We start from the raw sequence: 23061 nt of genomic DNA on the forward strand, positions 1-23061 counted from the left end.
AAAACTACAATACAGACTATTAACAAAAGAGCAAATAAAGAGGCTGTGTGTAACAAGAAATAAAAACAAGCATCAATCAAATATCTGGAGACAGAAACAACCTCCAAGGTATGCAGACCTTTATCATCTGAAAACCCCAAAACGAATGGAGACTTTCCTTCCTCACATCACCTTCAAGCTTTGGAAAGGGACGGACGGACGGACAGACAGGTATGTAGGTAGGTAGAGCGGTAAATAGGTCAATAGATAGATTGGTAGGTAGGTTGATAGATAGATAGATCAGTAGGTAGGTAGGTAGATCGGTAGGTAGGTAGGTAGATAGATCAGTAGGTAGGTAGGTAGGTAGGTAGATCGGTAGGTAGGTAGGTAGATAGATCAGTAGGTAGGTAGGTAGGTAGATAGATCAGTAGGTAGGTAGGAGATAGATAGATCGGTAGGTAGGTAGGTAGATAGATCAGTAGGTAGGTAGGTAGGTAGGTAGGTAGATCGGTAGGTAGGTAGGTAGATAGATCAGTAGGTAGGTAGGTAGGTAGGTAGATAGATCGGTAGGTAGGTAGGTAGGTAGGTAGATACATCAGTAGGTAGGTAAGTAGGTAGGTAGATAGATCAGTAGGTAGGTAGGTAGGTAGGTAGGTAGATAGATCGGTAGGTAGGTAGATACATCAGTAGGTAGGTAAGTAGGTAGGTAGATAGATCAGTAGGTAGGTAGGTAGGTAGGTAGGTAGGTAGATCGGTAGGTAGATAGGTAGGTAGATAGATCAGTAGGTAGGTAGGAGATAGATAGATCGGTAGGTAGATAGGTAGGTAGGTAGGTAGATAGATCGGTAGGTAGGTAGGTAGGTGGGTAGATAGGTAGGGAGATAGGTAGATCAAGAGATCGGTAGGTAGTAAGGTAAGTAGATAGATAAATCGGTAGGTAGGCAGATAGATCGGTAGGCAGATAGGTAGATAGAGAGATCGGTAGGTAGGTAGGTAGGTAGGAAGGTGGGTAGATAGATCGGTAGGGAGATAGGCAGATAAAGTGATTGGTAGGTAGGTAGGTAGGCAGATAGGTAGATAGAGAGATCGGTACGTAGGTAGGTAGGTGGGTGGGTGGGTAGGTGGATAGGCAGATTGGTAGGTGGGTAAATAGGTAGGGAGATAGGTAGGGAGATAGGTAGATAGAGAGATTGGTAGGTAGGTAGGTAGGTAGGTAGTCGGCCAATATACAACCAAGGACTGTGACTACTGACATCAGAAATCGAAAAATAAAAACTCTACGACCACCAACCAGTTTGGCCTGAAGTGGGCCGGCAGTTTAGGTCTTCCTAAATTTCAGCCTGTTTTTCAACAGGCCTTTTTCACAGCAGACATGTTTAGTTGTCAGAAAAAAAAAAATCACAGGTGTCACTGATGATATTAAAGGACAGGTTCCAGGGTTCGACAGTAAAGGCAGCCATTTTGAGAAAATGATAACCAATTCTTGGCTTTCGGTTACCTTCAGTGGCAGCCACTTTACAACTTACAGAAAACAGAGACTGTTGTAAACAGCAGAATGTGCACCCAAAATAAAGACATTTTAAATATTTGTTGCATTAGTGATATTTAAATACTGCTGTTTAAGTCAGAACTGGGCAACTATTCTATATATTCTTTTACATCATATTTTTAGTATTAAGCTGGTGACACAAGGTGACTAAAAGACCTGGACTCAGTGTGTGTCTGTGGTGTATGAAGTGAAAACCAACTAAATACACACATAAAATTCAATCTATAATGATCCATAGTGTCTGAAACAAAAGAGATTCATAAAGTAACACACCGACATTTATTTATAATGGTCATTTATACATCATACATAATAAATGAGATGACAAATAAAAAATATACAAACCAGGAAAAACAGTACTGCATTATTCTCACGTATGATATGTTCTGCATATTTAAGTAAACCTTCAATGTTCTCTGCAGATTGTTAAAAAAAATCTATGTCTGTGTTACATCTGAGTTCAACTCTTCATCAGAGTCAAATCATCGAAACATGAAAACAAAATGAAGCAAAGTGAGAATAAAGACGCCAGCAGAGCAGGTGTGTTTGTTAGTTTAGGGCGAAGTTCATGTGCTAGAGGATATTACAACTTAAATACAGTTGAAATATCGTTAACAGTCAGAGCGAAGTGCAAATGTGCAAAGTAGGTATGTGAAATCCAATCATTTGTTGATTCTGCCACGCAGTTATATTTATTTATTTCAGATAAACTTGTGGCTCACCACACAAGCAGCAAACGGCCAAATATATTTTTTTAATTAAAATTATAAATTGAGTCTGTGAGTTAATATACGGAGAGAAACATTCCATTGAGTCTTCTTGGTGACTGATTTTTACAGGGTTCCCACAAATTCTCACTAATCAATTTCAAAATATTTTCCATAATATTTTACCCAATTTCAATGATTTTATTTAAGTAGTTTAAAATTGGTGGGCCGACAAAGTAATACATTCATTCACTCATTTTCCATAACTGCTTATACTGTTAGGGGTCGTAGGGGGGCTGGAGAATATCCCAGCTGACATTGGGGGCGGGGTCAGCCAATTTAGAGTCAGCAATTAACCTGCATGTCTTTGGACTGTGGGAGGAAGCCGGAGTACCCGGAGAAAACCCACGCTGACAGGGAGAACATGCAAACTCCCACCCTAGCATTAGCATATAAGCAAACAGCTAGCGCTTGCTAACCTTTCGTGCTCATTAGACATTCCCGCTGCCAACTAGCTACTTGTGTCAGTCGATCAGACCGGCACATACAGGTACTTCACGAAACATCGAGGCCACGCCCCTTTTTGGGGGACAGAAAACTGAAGACACTGTAGATCTCAGTGCAATTTGACGCGTTTAGATTAGAATTTTAATAAGTTTGTCTGCGTTTATTTTTTGTTACAGGCATCTAATAGTTGTTCTTTGACCTTGGCCTGAACCTAAGCTTTCGCATACCTTAATGATCGCTGTCATGACCTTTTAGATGATCTTTCCCTCAAAAGGGCGGCGTGGCCTTGGTGATAAAGCAATGCCAGTCTGGCCTGTGTATCACATGATACTAGTGACGTTTCAACAATCACGCAGCCCGGCACAAGATTTTAAACAAGAAATACGAGGAAGATATTTTGTGTAACATTAGACTTGTTATGAGATTTTTAACAACATATTTTAAACAACAGCCAAAACATTCTGTTAAATTAAAAACATTCCCAGGCCTGGTAAACTTTTTTCGTAACTGTCCAGACATTTCATGACTATAGGAACCCTGTTATTCCTTTTCAGCGTTGCCCACAGAATTAGAAACTATTTGTGGCGGTAGCTGCAGAGGAGGCTAACTTTCCGTTTTTTTTTCCTCGCCTGTGTGTATTAGTCTATGTCCCTTCTCTGAATCCGGAGGTTTTGTAGGTTCCTGAACGCAGCACAGGCGGAACTCTTCATGAGTTCATTTTTTTCCTCGGTAGCAGTTTGTGGAGTTTTAAATCACAGGGTGGATAACTGATCAGATCAGATCGATGGACGAGAGGAGCAGCTGCTGCAGAGGCGAGTGAAAACACACTTTAAGACCAAGTGCAATGAGCGGTCAAGTGTCACTTTCAATGCACCTGGCGTTCTGCTGCTCCGTCTGTGCCCAGAGTACACTCTGCCCTACAACGATGTGGAGAAATGAAAAACCAAATACATACCAGTAGCACTCCTAATGAACAGTGGCAGCAAATGTTTTAATCGTGGCGTGAATGTGTGGGAAACCCTGTTTTTACTTTCACATAAATGTATTTGCAGCAGTGTAACTTCCTCCTCTGGGAGTTGAACAGAAACCAGCTGATGTGATGCTTTTTGGCCCGGTGTTACACACCAAGAGGAAAACAGTGTAAAGCTTAAATTAAAAAGAAGGCACAATCAAAACCTGTTGATTCGAACATTTCAAGTGCTGTTTTTTGATATTTTGCATGTGTAGTACCCAACCTCACTGCTGTATTGTGTTTAAATATGTGCATCTGAAGCAAATGCAGAATGATCCGTGGAGCATTTCTGGTAAACATGATGGTGACAAACTTTGTACAACAAGACAAAGTAAAAAACAAATGTTGGATGCAATTCTTGGCAGCAACCTTCACCGTCATCCTGTCCTTCGTTTGATGCCGTGGCGGAGTCTGAATTCAGAGAGGTATTAGAGTCACTGGTCAGTAACATTTGGCTGCATTATATCAGGCCTCTAAATTAGTGCAAGAGAGTCTAGCTACTGCAGCGCTGTCGCTCATCCTGTTCGGTTTTAAGGTTAGTCACGCAAATCGCACTCATAATTGCACTTGAGGTTACTTCATGTAAAAGCTAGACTTTATGTTATTCTTCTCTTTGCTCCTCTCGCTTCCTGAAGATGTGGCTACATGTCCTGCAGATCTCTCTCCAGGTATTTCTTCATCCGCTGACAGCGAGGACACGAGTCCCCGGCAGCCTTGCAGGCCAAGTGAAACACAGCCTTACAATCTTTACATCTGCGTCAGAGAGAAAAAATAAACATAAAAAAGTGAATGTTAAGGCAGTTTGAAATACAAGCTCCATATCATGTCAACAACTAGAATTACCACCCCACGGTTTACATCCATGTCTGTGAAAACATGGATGCTTCACACACATCTTCCTCCCGACAGCACAGATCTATACAATCAGTACAGTTTCAAGGTGAACACCCAAGATTAGTGTCACTAATTCAGTATCAGACCAAATGTCTCCCCTTCTGCTCCTGAGATATGATGTTGAGAAATGACCAGAAAAGTGTTTTTGCGGAACATTATGATGTCACAGTGAAGCTGACCTTTGACCTGTTGGATATAAAATGTCATCACTTCATCATTTTGTACCATTAGACAGCTGTGTGAAGTTTTCTCATAATTAGTGTAAGAATTCTTGAGTTATGGCCAAAACACCTTGACCTTTGACCACCAAAATCTAATCACTTCTTCATTGAGTCCAAGGGGACGTTTGTGCCAAATATGGAAAAATCCCTTAAGGTGTTCTTGATATATCACGTGACAGATGTGCAGGCGGGCGGACGGACAGACAACCCAAAAACGTAATGCCTCTGGGTTTGAGTATCACTGGCATGGAGGTATGAATACCAAATATAAGGGACTTTAAGTACTTTTCCAAGCACTCATTTTTTACTTTGCGTGATGAAAACGTTTTCTGTTTCAAAAGATTTGTGCAAAAAAAAAAAAAAAGGTGTGCTGCCAGTGACTTAACTTTTTTATTATTTAACTGGTTGTTTTATTCAAGCATGTGATTGGGAAAGGACAAAAAAGCACGAAAATATACAAAGCGCAGAGAACGATGCTAAAAGCTTATTTCTGCCTGATTCTTTTCTAAATCTGACACGTTAGCCTGGAGGCTTGACACTGGATTCCTCAAAGAAAACTGAGAAAGAGTTCAGCCTTCTACCTGTCTGTCAAACCTTATCGAAACAGTACGGATCTGAGTGGAGTCCTGTTAAGCATGGCAGCTGCTTGCTCTGCCTGCAGGCTGCTGCTGCAGTTCAATGGCTGGAAAGCAGAGCTAGCTGCTAACTGCTATCGCTGCAGACACATCCCACAAATCCATTCAAAAGCTTCACCAGTCAAATCAGACACACGGCTGCTTTTTTTACTGACGAATTACAGCTTATAACTAGTGCTGGTCAGTGTAAGTGTTTTTCAGGCTAACGAAACATCCTGGCGCCGTCTATTTACTGGCATTTAGTAACCCAGTTGGCACTCTGATTTCATATCACTCAGATTTCATATCACTGTTCTCTGCTTCCTTATTTAAAACATTTTCCTGATACGTTTTCAAATATTTTAACATTCTGTTCTTTCAATTTTACTTCAGTACTTTTTCAAGGGCCAAGTAAAGAAATGTCGGCTTTTCAAGGTATTCCAGCACTTACATATCTGAACCTGAAGGACCTTGTGTAAACCCTGAATAATATATAATTCTCTGGTTGACATTTTATGTGCATCCAGTGTTGTTTTAAGATACATTAAGGTAATAAAAAATTGGTCAGTGTTTCTTTGACAAAATCAACTTAAACACGATAAAAATTAAGGATTTAAAACACCTCTTCATTTTGTTATTTGATTTTAATGTGGCATGACACAATGAACACAATGTATTCTGTTATTAAAGGCATAAAACCTGAATAATAGGTTTTCATATAATCATGACACAGTAAATACATATATAAAAAGAAATATTTTATGTCATGTTTCTTTCTTCTTTCTAATTCCTATAAAAATCTTGTTTTTTTAATACCAAGCCATAACTATGAAGATCAAACTGTAGTTTGGTCTCAGTATGTAAAAGACAACTTGACTTCTGCTGCAACAGAAGTGAAAATGTTTCAGCACACATTTGTTTTTTTGTCTCTGAGGGTTATTTTTGTCATTTATCAACACCTGACCTCAGTGGGAGGTGCATAAAAATAACCAGAAAAAACTGGAAGTGTTAAATGCAGACGAAGAAGTGAAAGAAAGATGCATCTTTTCCACAAGACAACAAAAACATGGCTTTTTTCCCTCCAATACTGTGTCCACTTTTATAAAATGTTTCCTTTTGACTTTACTCTTGACATGAAACAAATACTGCAAATGAAAAACAGTACTTGTGAGGATGAACTACTCAATATGTGTGTGTGAAGTGGAAGATAACATACCTGGTGGTGGTGTCAAACTGGAAGGGGAAGATGATGTCATTAGCGTGACATATCTGACAGATGAAGCCACGCTGCGTGCACAGGTCACAGTGGAACACATGGTTGGAGGCGTGCTGCAACAGCGTCATCAGGTAGTTTGCATACTGACCCTCTGCTATCTGGGAAAAAAAAACACACACATGAAGATGTTTCAAGGTGGCGGACGACAGGTGCCGTAACATAATGAACACAGCAGGATACCTGTCGCAGGTCCATGACACTGTACAGATGGCTCGACTCCAGCAGGTACGTTCGCTGTTCCATTCTGGCAGAGAATTAGAAACCATACATGTAATAAAATGTCGTAATAAAATACGATAAAATGTAAAATGCATACACACACACACACACCTGGCGTGGAGTTTCTTGCAGGCTCCGCTGCGGCAGGTGAGCAGGTAGTCGCCCAGCAGGCGTAGCCTCTGCCGCAGGTTGTGGGCCTGGGACATGGACTCAGCGTGCCTCACCAGCTCGGGGTTCAGCAGCTCCAGGTTCAGCAGAGGCTCCTGCTCCACCTGAGCCAGCAGGTGCATGGCCTTCTTAGACACCTGGACGGGAACACACAGGTCACACTCACGGAGTCAGAACATGTTGAAGTTGTGTGTGTGGTAACTGAAAGTGAGTGCTAAAAAAAGCACTGAAACTAGACTTGAAAGACACTCTGCTGGAGCAGTACCAGGGTGCCTACGTTACCCACAATGCAACTCAACAGGGCTTTATACAACTTTTATTCCTCAGACCTGTGAACAGACCTTGATGTGTAAAATCAGAGCAGCCGCCCTTTAAATGATTTCACCCTGATATCTGACAACTGCATGTGTACCTGTACTTCGTTATGAAGTCATCTGTACGTGCTGCACCTACCTCTCGCTGCGTCAGGTCCCAGTTGTGCACCATGCGTGAAGGGATGATGGTGGTGTCTCCTTGGTGACAGGAGTCACAGTAGTACTGGCCTGAGAACTCACACAGCCTGGCTCTGCCCCGAGACGGGCCGATCTGCTGAGGACACCCTGCGTACGATACACAGCAGAGAAAAAAATCAGCCTCTGATTCACATCCACTAAACACATACAAACTTTCTTAACAAGCAGAACATGCACATCTCACATCCCCCCTGCCCCTACTGAATGGCACTGGCATGACCCGCTCTGCTCTCCCTCTAATTGGCTAGTACTTGTTACCTTCGTTAGTTAGGATTAGGCGTGAGTAATGGGATTGGTTAGGGTAAGAATATCAGGGTAAGCCAATCAGACTCAATCATCATGCCAACACGCAAGAAATCTGTCTGTACCTGTTTTTTTCGGTACCGTAAGTACCAGATACAACTTAACCCTCGGTGGGCCGTGTCGATTCTTGTCGGAACCGACGGGGGCAGTATATGCGCGCCAGTCTGTGCCGAGGACAAGCGCAGAAGAAGAACGCCTGTTCTCCATTGTCTGTGCTAGAAACAATGGCTTCTACGACTGATAGAGCTCAGATCAGGCCCAAAAAATCCAGCCCAGCCCCCTGAGCCCGTGCATGTTCTGTCTGAGCCCGTCCCGTCCCTCTAACTGTAATTATAAGCCCGAGTTTAAACACAACTTTTTTTTTTTTTTTTAAGGATACAAACTTGGACATTGAAGGCTGACTCTCGTCTTTCTTTTCATGGCAAGCCTTCGTCACGTGCCTCTTAAGTGTCGAGGTCCCCGTCTTTTTGCTGTCATATACCAGCATCGCGCTGCACTTGGTACACTCGACGAAGCCGACACACACGTTGTCACCGTCAACAACTCGCATGTGCGCGGCCAGTGGCACCGTCAAGGAGGGGCAAAAACCAGCGTGCAAACGGTGCCTCCAAAGTTTCCAGACCAAAGGAGGAAACACTTCAAACCTGGCTAAACACTTAAAAGACAGACACCCTGACTTGTTTAAAGAATTCAGGGTGAGTGAGTTTCAATTCTTGTTTTTGATTTTTATCGTGGTATCGAATGAGTATCGAGAATCATGAAAATTCACTGGTATTGGTATCGACTACTGCAATTCTGGTATTGTGACAAGCTTACATGACACTCATCAAAAAGAGGTTGCTGTGTTATTTTATGCTGTGATTGTGTGGAAAAGGGGAAGAAACAAAGGAAAAATACTAAATTTGAATGAGACAGTTGGATGGATGAGGGCATCATGGACTATAAAGTCTAAATAAATGCCGTTAGTTGATCATTTGGAGCTTTACAACTCATTACCTGCACATTTGAAGCTCTGAGTGTCCAGCCCCTTCTCTGAAGGCACAGTGCGGAGATGAACGAGAAGTGCTCCATCTTCTTTTAGTCTGTGCTGCACCAGTCTGTTGAGATTTCCAGTCAACCCCGAACATACTACAGGTGGCTCCCCAGAGCTCCCATCCTCCCCACTCTCCAGGTACGAGTCCAGAGCTCCTCTGATCAAAAACCTCCAAGAGCGAGCCTCCTCTGCGTTCTCCGCCCTGAGTCTCAGCATCTCCCTGACAGTCAGGAGTTTGAAAAAGGCCGGTCCTCCCGAAGAGACGTCAGGCACCACGTCTCGGATCTCCTCAATCAGGTGGGTCTGCCGCAGCAGCTTTCGTCCCTCTTGTACCCGAAAGCCTCTCAAAGCTTCCAGAGAGAGGGAGAAGACCAGAGGTGACCATGTCCGAGCCTCAGGATCTGTGGAGAAGTACAGAACAGATTCTTTGATGGAATCTGTTTCCAGATCAACACTCCGAGTCCAGTCGAATTCCTGTGGTGGAGGAGGTGCCTCCTGCCCTCCACATGTCCCCGTGTCAGATGATGGACCGCGCTCAGGGCTGGAGGGCGCCGAGGACGGGGATGACACATCCACACCGTTCTCACTGGTGGGTTGCAGCACCTCCCACTGCTCATCAGTACGAGATGCTGGTCGGCATTTGTTGACGGCTTCAACTATCCGGTCCACCCAATCCTCGGCTTCGTCACGATTGGCTGCCCGGAGGTAGAGACGCTTCCCAGGAAAGGCCAGCTCGAAGCGGCCCTCGGGTGAGGCGATGCGAGCGTCCTCACACCGCATCAGGGAGCAGTTCTCAGAACATGTCCGCTCCTCTGCGTTGAGATACAGCCGGAACTCGAAGGGCGACAGCTCACAGTAGTAATCACGCCACAATCCCATCGCACCTCGTCGCTCGAGATGCCCGAGCTTCAGCAAGCCACGAAAAGGGTTGGACAGGCCTGACAGACAAGACAGACAGACACAGATAAGATAAGAGTCAGCAGGAGTTATTTTACATGATCTTTGGTCTATTTTTTGTGTGAAGCTGGTTTTGTCAATACTGCTTTTACCTAAATGTTTGATCTTAAAGTCACAAGAAAAACATGATAAATATGAACAACATTTAACCTCTTCCGCTCCGCTAGAACGCCAAAGTCCTCAGAAGCTGTGGTGAGCTGAGTTTTAAAGCTTAAGTGAACATACTGGTATCTTGTGAAACCAGAGGACCTCAGGAATCCTTTGGCACAACCATGTTACGCTAACTTACTGATTAAAAGCGGGGATTAAATAACGATAAATAAGGGGTCCTGCTGCCTCTCACCTCAAGATATCTGAATGAAAATGGGTTCTTCAGGGACCCACAGGTCTCCTCTTTGCAGACATGCCCACTTTATGCCAATCCCATGCAGTTTTTCTCATGCAGTACAAATGTTTTTTTTCTTTCACCTATTGTATTTGAATATTTCTGCACACTGGGGTCCCTAAAAAGTTTTGGAATTGCATAAATTGGACACCACTGGAAACCAGAGCTCCCATAGTAGCCATTTTATGTAGTAAGACTTGACCTCACTGTATAAAATGACCAACTGTGACCTCTACAATAATCACAGCCTCATGAAACTAGCTATTTTCAACAGTTTTTACTACAGAATTGACATTAAAATTTTCATCTTTACCGCAAAGCAACTTTTAGAGAACTTAGGAAAAGAGTGGAGGAGAGTGTTAAGGTGATTTCAGGCCCTGATCACACAGAAAGTGTTTTAGCAGCTGGAGGCGCCTTTTTGTAATTGATTTTAATGAGAATTAAGGTTTTTGCTCGCTGTTTTTGTGTTGCAATGCTCCACACAAACTTCAACTCAGAGCATAAAACCGCACATTGGTCGTCTACGCTTTTTTCCCAGGGGTGGGCCATCTGTGGTGGTCACGACAACAAGTTTACAGTTGGTGAACAATGGAGGAGAAACTGGTGGTAGCAGCTGCTGGATACTCAGAGCTATACGGCCTGACGATAGACAGCAGGTTGTCAAACTGCCCCTGAGTCATCCTGAAATATGCCTGGAAACAGCCATCATGGAGCAGAAGCTCCTGGACCCGCTCGTGGTACTCCCCATGACCCACCCTCTTTTTTAGGGTCTCATGTACCCACACACATCTCTGTTTATCTGCTGACAGCCTCTCACCCTCAACCAGAGCTACAGACAGTACCCTCCGCCTCAACATTTGAGGAACTAGATACTAATTACTGTGATCACACAGGAAGGTTAGTGTAAGGATGTGATGGGGTGGCTGCCTAGCAACAATAAAAAGGCGCAGCAAGTGTTTTTATTATTAGTGGCATTTGATTTTTTGTGGTGCGCCCTGTGTTTTCCAACCTGACGTAAAGTAGTGGTCATTTTCATGATCCAATAGTCTACAGTAAATGCTGTGCTCACTCTCATTGCCTCATTAGATGATGAAATAAAAAGGGTGACTTGTAATGACAAGTGAAATGTAGCAGTGATGACAATGATATGATGTCGTGAAATAATAAAGTACTTCCCCTGGTGATAGTGTGACAACTACAGCTCCATAGTCCATACACTGAGGTGACGTTGTGCAAGAAAGACATAATGTTTATTACATTCCAGTGCAATCTGGCCACGTCCCAGTAAATGATGCAACAACAGCAGGTGTGTTTTCATTTGACAGCTGATGGAAAACACCTGCTGTGATGTCACTGTTCGGGGAGTGATTAGAGCCGCAAAGTTTTCATTCAAGCTTCCGGTGCTGCAGGAATTTTCTGTCCTATGTAAACAGTGTGATTTACTTTTCAATTTCACTTTTTGGCCACCTTGACTGACCAGGTGTGTTCACACTTAAGGCACCTTGGGGATTTTCCTGAAGACGACAGAGGAATGTTTTCACACTATCCCACTGATCTACAGGTGGCAGTCATGCACCAAGTACACAAACATGTTGCAAAACGTTCAGAGGGAGGGAAATGCATTCAACCTCAAGAATACACTGAATGTGTTTTGCTGCGTAACACTGAATGTAAACAGGAACTTTGATTGAATGATTTGACAGATAATTTTAAAGTGCTTATGTAAATACCTGAGGCTGCAACTTTTCATTGTCATTTAATCTGATTATTTATTAATTAATCGACTGGTCAAATGTCTTGCTTTGTTTCACCAAAACTCTGAAAAAAAAAGACTAAAACAATTAATCAATCATCATGGTAGCAGATGATTTTTCTGATAATTGACCAATCAATTTATCGACGTTTCAGCTCTAGATGAGATGTGCAATCTCTGTCTTTTAACTCACAGAGATAGAGTGTATATAGAGAATAAAGTACCTATTTGTCTGCGATGGATGACACTGGGAGGTGACGGGGCGACCTTGGGCTCAGCTGTGGGAGCAGGAGGAGGCACCTCTTCATGGTCTGACTCCTCCTCCTGGTGGGGCTTGTAGATGTCGTCCTCAGAGATCCAGCAACGAGAATGCTGCAATGGAAATGACACAAGTTTCTTAACCTCTCGAGGTAAAACTTTATTTGACTTAATATCTTAACTTAAAATCGGTGTGTTTCATAGTTTATTAAAACTGATTTTATTTTATTTGTGCATTTAACCTCTCTCTGCACGTTTAATCTTGTGCGCTGCTGCAGCGTTTACGTTAATATGACAGCATTCGGTTCAGACACGTGCCATCCTAAAAGTGATATGGAAATTTTACGACATCCGACATACTAAGATTGCTGTTGTGACTGTCATGTAAAAGAAATCAGGGAGCTTATTCAGACGTGAGACTGACACATTCATTGACAACAGATTAACGCAACATCTGTGTGAAAAGGGGCTACAGGGTCCTTTATAGCACACCATGTACGTATGGAAGACGAAATGATGTGTCAGTAAATAAATGAATGAATAAATAAACACAGGAATAAACAAATATGGAAAAAAGCAAATAAATGAAAAAAAATGCTTAAATAAATGAGGAAATAAAAAAATAAATGCTTAAATTAAATTTAACTTCCTGTCTCATTAATGTAAAGACACAGCAATAAATACATTTAATTTTACAAAACTGTTGAAATAAATTAAAGATATTTATATGTATATTTATGTCCTGTTTAATTAGCAACTTTTATTTATTTATGCATTCTATTCAGTTTAACACAGGAATTACAAAATATTGAAAAAAGCAAATAAATGAAAGAAGGAATAAATAAATGCTGAAATAAATAAAAGCATGAATTTAAAAATAAATGCAGGTTAGAAGGTCCTGCCTCACTAACATACAGACACAGTAGAAATATTAAAAATAACTACATATTTTTCTCCTTTCCTGTATTTATTCATGCATTTATCTATATGTTTCCATATTTATTTTAACATTTATTTATGTTTTTTTATTTCTGTATTTATTTTTCCATTTATTTATTATTATTTTCTTATTTATTTATTTCCTATTTTTTTTATCTCTGTATTTTTTCTACACTTTTTTTTAAATTATTGATAAGCAAGTGGTTTTGTGTCCTCCATATATACGGAGAAAATAAAATCACCTGGCACTGACTATTTAGGGCTGCGAGGATTAATGGAGTAGTGGACTGACATAATTAATCGGCAACCACTTTGATAATTAATTAATCAATTGTCTTCAGACCAGAGTGGCAAACATTATCTGCTTTCACCTTCTCAAATGTGAGGTTTTACTGCTTTTCACCGTTTTATTTAATTCTAATACAAATATCTTTGGGTTACAGACTTAAAGGGAAAAAACAAGACACATGAAAATGTCAATTTGGCGACATTACATAAAGCAAACAATTAAGATTAACCTATGATAAATTATTTATGAGTTGCAGCCCTGGTTTCATTGCTTCCCTATAAACACGACTTTTAGATCAGATTAACTTATCAGTTCGCTAGAACACAGATAACACACTCAGTGAACAGACCACAGTTTGAGAAAGTTCCTGTTATCATGTGTCTGTGGGGTTAGTAGTGTGAGAACTGTTAGAATCTATGATGAATGATCTCTTTCTTTGTCACTGTCTAAAATAACCCGTGTGTAGCAACCACTGAAAGTCCTATAATTGGGGGAAATATTGTGACATAGCCTGGAGCAGTCCCTGCTTGGACATCACGTGTAAAGACACAGAATTAAGGTTTTTGTGCTGCAGGAAAATAACTTTAATCTACAACATCCTGCCACTGAAGCGCTTTCATTTCATTCAAGATCATTGTAACACAGCAGGGCTGACGTGACTACTCATGATCCTCTTGGATGGGAAAATATTTTTCATGACACAGTGACTTTCAGTGTGAAGAGTCAGGTGTCTTATTCGTCATTTCCTCATTGGGAATGCAGCAATTTTGGAGCAAGGGCAATTCTGCATTTCCCCTGTTTGTAAAATCCTGAAGTTGTACTCAGGAACCAGAGCACAGTGAAACACAGGAGAGTGTGTAAATACACTTACTGATAGAGAATCTGAGGACAACTTCCTGCTCAGGATGCTGGTAGAGCGACGTGTGCCTTGATGCACTGAAGGCTCCGAGATCTCTGCTTCCTTCTCCACCTTGAGAGGCTCAGGACTCTCCTTAACAACCGTCGTATGAACGTCCTCTACAGGCTCCACAGACTCAACAGGCTCACTGACTGTAGAGAGAACGTCTGTGTCCGAGTGTAACTCAGAAGAGTTGCTAATGCACACTTCAGATGGAGAGAAGTTCGCATGGTTGTCATCAGATGTTGGCGGTGGCTCTGAATCAGACAGCGCTGAGTTTGGAAGCGGGTCCACGAGGTCTTGGGAGGGTGTAGAGGGACCGTGGGTCTCGCTGTCGGAGCCACTGGAAACAGCCGTCTCTGAGTACTGATCTGGACCTGTGCTGGAGACAAAGGAGTCTTCACGCATGGAGTCCTGACTGCAGTGGCCACTCTCTCTGAAGTCTGTCAGAGAGCTGCGGAGAAAAGGACAAGTCATGATATATTTTACTGCACGTGTATTATTATCGCTTTCTAATTTCAAAGGATAGAGCTGACATTATTCTACATTTTTCTTATTGTCAACAAACCTAAAGAAAACCCCCCAAGCCCATTCATTGCAAGTGAATTACAAAAGTTCATCCAATCAAATGAGACATTGGGCAACTAGTTAGCCTAGTCATAGAAATTTGTATTCTACTGTTTGTGAGTCTACTAGCTGAAACTACTAGAAAAACAATGCACACTGTTTTCAGTCTGAATGCGCCCCAAGTGAGGAAGGCGTGTGGACTTTGCTGTAGCTCCGAGTCGTGCTAAACTCTACACTCACCCCCTTTTAACAGTCTAATTAAATGCAAAGGATTTGATTTAAATCAAACATCACTTAAATATTAGGTTTCACACTAAAGATGCTCTAAATTCTGTTTCACTGAGACTTTAAAGACAGCTTCAATATATAAAAAGGCTCAATAATTTACCAGAACAGCTGAGCAGTGTGGTTTTTATCAAACGTTACTCATACAGGAATAAATAGCACATTTGTGGGGGACTATTTTCAGCTGTGGATTAATCCACATTTGGTGCTGTAGTGAGTATTTACAGCAGCAGGATGGTGTATGTGGGATTAACTCAAAATAAACTGCAGTGTGTGTGTTCATGGTAATGAAGGCGAATGATGTGACTCATTGAGGAAACAGATATATCCGGATTATGGGATGAATTCTGTGCTGTTTTTCCATCTTTTCATGTAATCTGTTGACAATTAGATAAATATAGAACATCACCAGCCTAATTCTTCAACACAAATCTGCTCTTGTGCTCCTACATATCCAAAGACACAGCTAGAAGATGCACTTACTCCTTCTGTGCCCCCTTGGTGCTGATGCTGACGTTACTGGGCATGTCCAGGTCACATGAAGACCACTGCTCTCCTGTCGGGCTGCGGGGGTCCTGCCCCTGCAGGAGGCTGTCAGAGCTCAAGCTGGAGGAGAGCTGAGAGGAGCCTGTGGTGTCCAGGCTTAAATTAGACGAGTTGAGCGCAGTCCTGCCTCCCTGTAATACATTTGTCCCTCTCCCCAACATAGTCACAGGGCACCCTCTCTGCATGTCCAGTGCATCTGACGAGCCTGACGACTGGGACACTGTATCCCACGATTCTTTATACGTGGGTTTGGAGGTGGGAAGGTCTCCACCGTTGAGAGGCAGGTCGAGTGAGTCCGCCTGGGCCATGGGACAGAGTCCAGCGAGAGCCAGAGGCGTGGTGGTCCATTCGTTGAGGACAGCTGACTTGTAGGAAAGGCTGAATGTGAGAGACGCCAGACCCTGGAGGTAGCTGAGCAGAACTTCCCGCTCCTCTGTGTTCAGGAGCAAGGCACTGGGCTGGTAGTGGGCCCGCAGCTTGGAGCCCTCACGGAACAGCGATGCGAGGTAGCACTCCAGCAGGCCGTGGTTGAGGGCCAGCCGCAGCCAGGCTCGGCAGCGACCCACATCCGTGCCCACGAAGCTGATCTTCTCCAGCTCTGTGATCACATCACTGGGGATTTAACAGAGAGAGTTATTACACTTCATGAGTTGTCACAGAATAATTTAATGTGTCTATGGCTGCAACTAATGCTTTTTTACCTGACCTCAAGATATCTGAATAAAATGGGTTATATGGTTACCCATGAGTCTCCTCTTTACAAACATGCCCACTTCATGAAAGTCCCATTCAATTTTGGGCACGAAAAACCCATGCAGTTTAAGCATGGAGTACAAATGTGTTATTTTCACCTATCTTATTTGAATATTTCTGCATACTGACGTCCCTAAACAGTTTTGGAATTGCATAAATTGGGTATGACCGGAAAGCTGAGACTTTTGTGGATTCAATGAGCCCAATTTTATCAATGTGTAATGGTGTTAGACTCCATAGTAGCTATTTTATTGTCGTAATTCAATTTTTTTAGTGTTTTTTTTTAACTTTACCTCACTGTATAAAATGACCTATAGTGACCTCGAGAATTATCACAGCCTCATGAAACTTTACAGACACAAACTAGAGATCTGGAGCATTCAGGAGATGGATGTTTTTAATCGGTATGTTGACAATTAGGGGGTTTCTCAGCAGTTTCCAGAGCGGAAGTGCTCACCGTCCAACCACTGAAAAATGCAATTATTACAGAAATTTCAAAATGTCAAAAGTTTTTGATACCAAGTCATACGCGTGGATTTTTCTGTGGTGTTCCACAACTTCTTGGTGTCTTACTGTGGTATTTCAGAGGGATTTTTGACCAATTTTAATCAATTCTCGAATGGTAAAAAATGCTTACATTTAGCATCAAAACTGAGTAAGTAGCAGTGTCAACCCCAAAAATGCTGCGACAACTTATGAGAAACTTATGAGAAACTTATGAGAAATAAGCCACATACTGTTGACCTACTATGTCCTCGTAAAAAGGCAAAAATGGGTCTATTGTTGGAAGTGGTGGAGCAGAAGAGGTTAATCTAATCGCTTCAGTAATGATTTCTTTTTAGTATAAACGTGCTCTTACCGGTGGGTGACGGTCTTGAGGAGGCTCCAGAAGAAAGGCTGAGGGAGGAGTCCTCTGTCTCCCTTCCTACTCCGGCTGCCAGACTCCAAGCGGATGTACTTGCTCTTGATACCGTGGATGAAGATGGCCTCCAGGGCACAGCAGAGGAGGTTCGCATCACTGTCTTCGCTGGTGACCACTGCGTCCGACGTCACATACCGCTTCTGCAGGGCCTTGAGCGACTGCGCCAACTTCTCTTTGATCTACGTGTGACAGAGCGCGAGAGAAGGAAATATTGTCAGCTTCCTCGTTTCTTTGGAAGAGAGATTAAACTGAGGCGTGGTTCTGATTATGAGAAGCAGGTTGGCAAACAACTGCTCAGTTCACCAACACACACATTAAGAGCCACATTTTTATGTGCAGTAAATAAAACAGACGGCACATTTTCTGCATTCCAATCTGCAGTGTGATGAGGACTAGACGGTGAGGTGGCCATGCTGTTATGAAACATAGATTACCTACGGTCACATGACACCTACTCAGCTGACATGGAAAGACAGAGATCTAGGACACTACTGCATGGCTGAAGCTTTTATTGAGGTTTTTAAATTAAGCTTTGAGTGACTGTCAACACATTTCATCACCCTAACAAAAGTCCTTGAATGAAATCCTCAATTTGAATAAAGTTATCCATTGGATTAAATGAGTTTGTCTTTTTTTCTACTAACTAAATCAAATTTCTATATAAAATAAATGTAATTAATGATGCTGTTATAGTGCCCTATTAATAAAGGAGCATGCCGTCTTTTATGTGCAGCAAGTGGGAGAGCAAATCGTTTTTTGAATGTTGCTTTTTACAGGCTTAATGCCAACAAATACGGACTTAAGTACAATTTTGTCAGATAAAAAAATGCCATCAATTGTGGAAATGCCTGCGTCTATCTTCTTCCAATAAATTGTGACTTTTGGACTTTAACACTGTGGAGTTATTGGAAATGTTTGGAACATATCAGTCTGAGACAATCCAACACAGCCACCACTGGAATCTTAGATTGCTTTCAGACCTAGAGTCGTCTCCTTTGGTCTGAATCAGGGACTTATTTTGTCACAAAGTTGTATAATTGCCTAGAGTTGGCTCGTGTTCTCACGGCAGCATTTACAAGCGGACCAGATCAAATGTCTTGCGTGANAATAATCCTCCAGGACTGTAACATGCTCGTGTTTAACCCAAACAATGTGTCATGTGACTGCAGTTGCTTCACATCCAGGTCAGAACATGAACCGCACCAGAGTGTGTTTGTAAGCGGACTGAGACCACCTCTTCAAGAAGGTCTCGGTCCGGTTGTTTTGGTGCAGACCTGAGTGTGATTGCTGTGTCGACACCTGCCCAAACGAACCGCAAACTGAGGGCAAACAAACTTGAGTTCCACTGAACCGAACCAAACAGGGCAGGTGTGAAAGCACCCTTATTCTACAAATAATTCTACTGTTTATAAATCATAGGTTTAAACAGAATTAATAAACATGCACACAAATAAATGAATTAGAATTTCAATGTCGACATTATGAATGAAGCTTCAAGGATTCAAACTCCTCAGCACAGCCCTACAGAGAACACATAACAAGCTTACATTATGCAATATGTTGCAGGGTACAAATTGATCCTTCAGCAACTCTTTGAAAATGATGGTCTCAGTGTTCACGTCACTGAGCACTGAAGCACTCTTCTTTTACTGTGCTTCACTTAGCAGGACTTGAGGAACAACACAGCTAAGAAAACATTCCAGGGGACCAATTCTCTGCCTGCTTCCCCAGCTTCCTGACGCATATACATTAACAGCAAGTCAGCAGTACATTGTACACTGCCATGCTGTTTAATACATCATGTTACAACAGTGTACTCTGCTAACCATTAACTAAGCAAGGCCTGCACTCATTCTCCGCTGCTTTAAGATCTGCTATTGTTTAGCCATTGAGTCTGCATCTTATCTTGTGTCTTTTAAAGACTATATGTTAAACGTTTTTTAACGACACGGCAAGAGAATGGATCACCAAGTTCAGGTCTGAAAGTGTTGTAATGTTGAAGTAGTTACAACAGTTAAATTACAACATGCATTACATAAATGTCACAACCGGACGAGCAAAGATCCTTCCAAGAAGCTAATACAGTCAATCTGACACTGACACTTGAGCTCTCACAGAGACAATGAAAGAGTAAACAATGAGAAGTCTACAAGGAAACAAGATATTTGCACACAAGGGGAAAGCTTGTGGTTTTACCTGTCTGACATCTTTAGCCTCAGGTGGCGAATCTGGCATCTGTGTAGCTAGCATGGCACCTCCAGGGAAGGTTTACTCCCACATGGCACGCTGAAAAACAAAAAGTATTCCTTTGACATGTGCAGAATGCAACAGGCTTACCAAACAGCGTCTCTAACACCAACTACATTGACCCCTGCTCCACTGCTGACATGACTTTTAGCATATAAAATGGATAAACAAGTGGTGCGAGCTTGTGAGCCCTGACAGACAAGCAAAGCATGTGATGATAAGGAAGCTGTGCTTTTTTTTCCTTCCTCACTTCATGCTAGCACATTTGCCACTGAGCATCATTACATTTTCCATCACGAGACTGTGCGCTGTGACATATCTGCTATTTCATGGTTTCAGTAAGTCGACCACGCTGCGACTGAGTCATGTGAGCCGCTGATTAAAGAGGGTGTCTGCAGGGAAGTAGCTACAAACTGCTTCAGGACTGACTTCCCCAATCAAAAAGCACTGTGAAGGTAAATCAGATCTGAACAGGATGACACTTAGAGTCCCTGACATGAGATAAGATAGCTCTAAATACCTCTAATGCCAAGCTACTGACAAAAATAGGATTACTTAACAGCAGATAGACAAGTGGTGTGAAGCAATAGTCTTCCAGTCAGTGCTGAGATAAATGTACTTTGTTATATCACTCAGATCTAAAGTACAAAATCGAGGTAACAGTACTTTGCTTACGTATTCCCATTTTATGCAATGGTATACTTCTACTCAGGGGTAAAGACTGTACGTTTTACTCCACAACATTTGTCTGACAGCCGTATTTTTCATAAACTTCCTGCCCTGTGAAAACCATGTCTTTCCAAAGTTGGTGCAACAGAAGGATGACTTCTTCTTAAGACAGAAAAAACTCTTTAAAACTCATTTTGGAACAGCTGGAAAATACATTGTCGTTTTTTTCTGAGCTCATAAATGGTCGACTTTTTAGAAAGACGTGGTTCTCACAGGACAGCGACACGACAAACATATGACGCAAAGACATTTTTAGAAAACAATGTAGAAATGTCACGTTTTATGAAATGTCATTGTGTTTTCTGACATTTTACGTTGTCGTGTGAGGTGTCATTCTTTCTGCAGGGTGTCCACAGATAAAGCAAACTTGAATTTTAGACTATTTAAGACCTTTTTAATACCACCTTATATGACATTTAAGGCCAAACCTGCAATGGAAATACACATACACACACAAAAAATGTCCTCGCTGTCATTAATGCCATTTATTATTGCAATTATTCGGTCTGTCCAATGATTGTCAACAGTCATTGGGTGTGTCAGGCTGGAGACATTTTCGCAGTAACGTAACTGGAAATATTTAAAATCCATTGAATCTGAATTGAAGACAATGTAAGACTTTTTAAGGAGCTGCAGACACTTCTTCTTCTTTCGGGGGTCGCCACAGCGAATCATCTGCCTCCATCTAACCCTGTCCTCTGCATCCTCCTCTCTCACACCAACTGACTTCTTATCCTCTTTCACTACATCCATAAATCTCCTCTGTGGTCTTCCTCTAGGCCTCTTGCCTGGCAGCAACCTCAACATACTTCTGCCGATATATTCACTGTCCCTCCTCTGAGCATATCCAAACCATCTCAGGCTGCCCTCTCTAACATGAGCTGTGATCCTATCCATCCTCATCACTCCCAGAGAGAACCTCAACATCTTCATCTCTGATACCTCCAGCTCTGCCTCCTAGTGCCTCTGTCTCTAAACCAAACATCACTGGTCTCACCACCGTCTTGCACACCTTTCCTTTTACTCTTGCTTAAGGAGCAGTAGACACCCTGCTCTGAAATGGTGTTGTTTTGTGAAATGATGTTTTCTTGTGTGAAATGTCAGTGTTTTCTGACATGTATTAGTGTTTTCTGACATGTTCTTGAGTTTTATAAATACAGTAAAATGCAACATACAAATAAATGCAGCAGTAATATTACTCCAAAACCATCATATATAATAGTAAACCACTAACAAGAACCATTTTACTGCGCAGTGAGTGCCTACTCTACATACTTTAAATACATTTAGCTGATAATGCTAACATACAGCCACTGTAGTAAGGTTTTAAATGCACTACTTTCACTTTTAGTGGCGTGTTATAACAGTACTTTTAGTATTTTACTTGGCAAAGGATCCAGACACTTCCTCCACTACTGCTCACAGTAATGTAGCGGTCATTTAGTTTGCATACTGATAGTTTACTGCCAAAGGTGACATACATTTGAACATTTTCCTCGAGCTGACTGGCACCAAGTTGCCAAATGTAACATTAGCTTGTGTTTTGGGCGTGTGACGGTATTCAGGCTCGACAGGGAAGGTCGAGACATGTTTACAACACAACAATAGACATTTATGAAAAGCAGCGTTCATGTAGCAGTTAGGTTAAAACAGTGAAACATGACACTGACAGGCAGCGTTAGTCTTAATGTGACATTAGCTACGGATGCTAACGAGCTAGCTTCTTACCGAAACAGGTCGGCTAACTTGGCATTAAGGTCCAAACACACCCGCTGTGTCCGCCGGAAATTATTATTCACTCGGTAAATGTCCGTTAAAGGCTCCTCAGTCCGTGCAGTCGCTCTCCATCGCTCACAAAACACCCAAAATAATAAAACCGCATAGAAATGAGCGTTTACTTGGATTTGTTTCCTCGAGAGACGAGACGCTCTCTTGTCACTATCCGGCTGAGGTGAAATGCATCATGGGAACTTGACTCGGTGGTGCCTTCAGGCTCTGTCAGAAATACGGGGATAATAACAAAAGCTTTACAGGAACTTATATAAACGATATTTTCCTGAAATTAGTTGCTCATATACAGATTAATTTATGTAGGATTGTAACTGAATACACTCAATGATCTCCTGGAATTAAGTAAAACGTTCAGACACTTGTTTTTTACTCTAGTATTTCCTTTTTATAGCACTTTATACTTCTTCTTCACAACAATTCAGAAGGACATATTGTACTTTTTCCTTCACTACAACTGCTTGACAGCTCTGGTTATTAATTTATTTAAAGTCAAGACAGGACAGCTGAAACTAATAAATCGAGTGACATAAAGTTAATGGCAACTACTCTTCAGAAATAATTATTTGATTATTTTTCATGTAAAAAAATATCCCTGTTTCAGCTTCAGAGTTTTTTTTTTTGCTTCTTCTTTTTATTATTACTATTATTATTTATTATCATTATTATTATTTATTTATTCTTATTATTATTATTATTATTATTATTGGACAAAATAAGCATTGTGATCTTGGGCTCTTGTAAAGGCACT

General features: G+C 41.7%; 1 protein-coding gene across 2 annotated transcripts; it reads right to left on the bottom strand.

The window, feature by feature from the left end:
* Window positions 1-1793: 1793 nt before the first annotated feature.
* On the bottom strand, window positions 1794-22463 carry plekhm1 (pleckstrin homology domain containing, family M (with RUN domain) member 1). 2 transcript variants are annotated; one of them, XM_050059933.1, is made up of 12 exons: window positions 22251-22463; window positions 19743-19832; window positions 17484-17725; window positions 15809-16483; window positions 14447-14927; window positions 12314-12461; window positions 8958-9932; window positions 7600-7745; window positions 7090-7283; window positions 6940-7003; window positions 6700-6857; window positions 1794-4507 (listed from the first exon to the last, which is right to left on the bottom strand). In XM_050059933.1, the coding sequence occupies exons 2-12, from the start codon at window positions 19794-19796 to the stop codon at window positions 4396-4398; spliced, it is 3249 nt and encodes a 1082-aa protein (XP_049915890.1). In that variant the 5' UTR covers window positions 19797-19832; window positions 22251-22463; the 3' UTR covers window positions 1794-4395. The 2 variants fall into 2 exon arrangements, with proteins under 2 accessions (XP_049915890.1, XP_049915891.1); XM_050059934.1 differs by lacking the exon at window positions 22251-22463 and adding an exon at window positions 20079-20125.
* Window positions 22464-23061: the final 598 nt, after the last annotated feature.

This window comes from Epinephelus moara, chromosome 13 (assembly GCF_006386435.1).
Source record: "Epinephelus moara isolate mb chromosome 13, YSFRI_EMoa_1.0, whole genome shotgun sequence".
Taxonomy (NCBI): Eukaryota; Metazoa; Chordata; class Actinopteri; order Perciformes; family Serranidae; genus Epinephelus; species Epinephelus moara.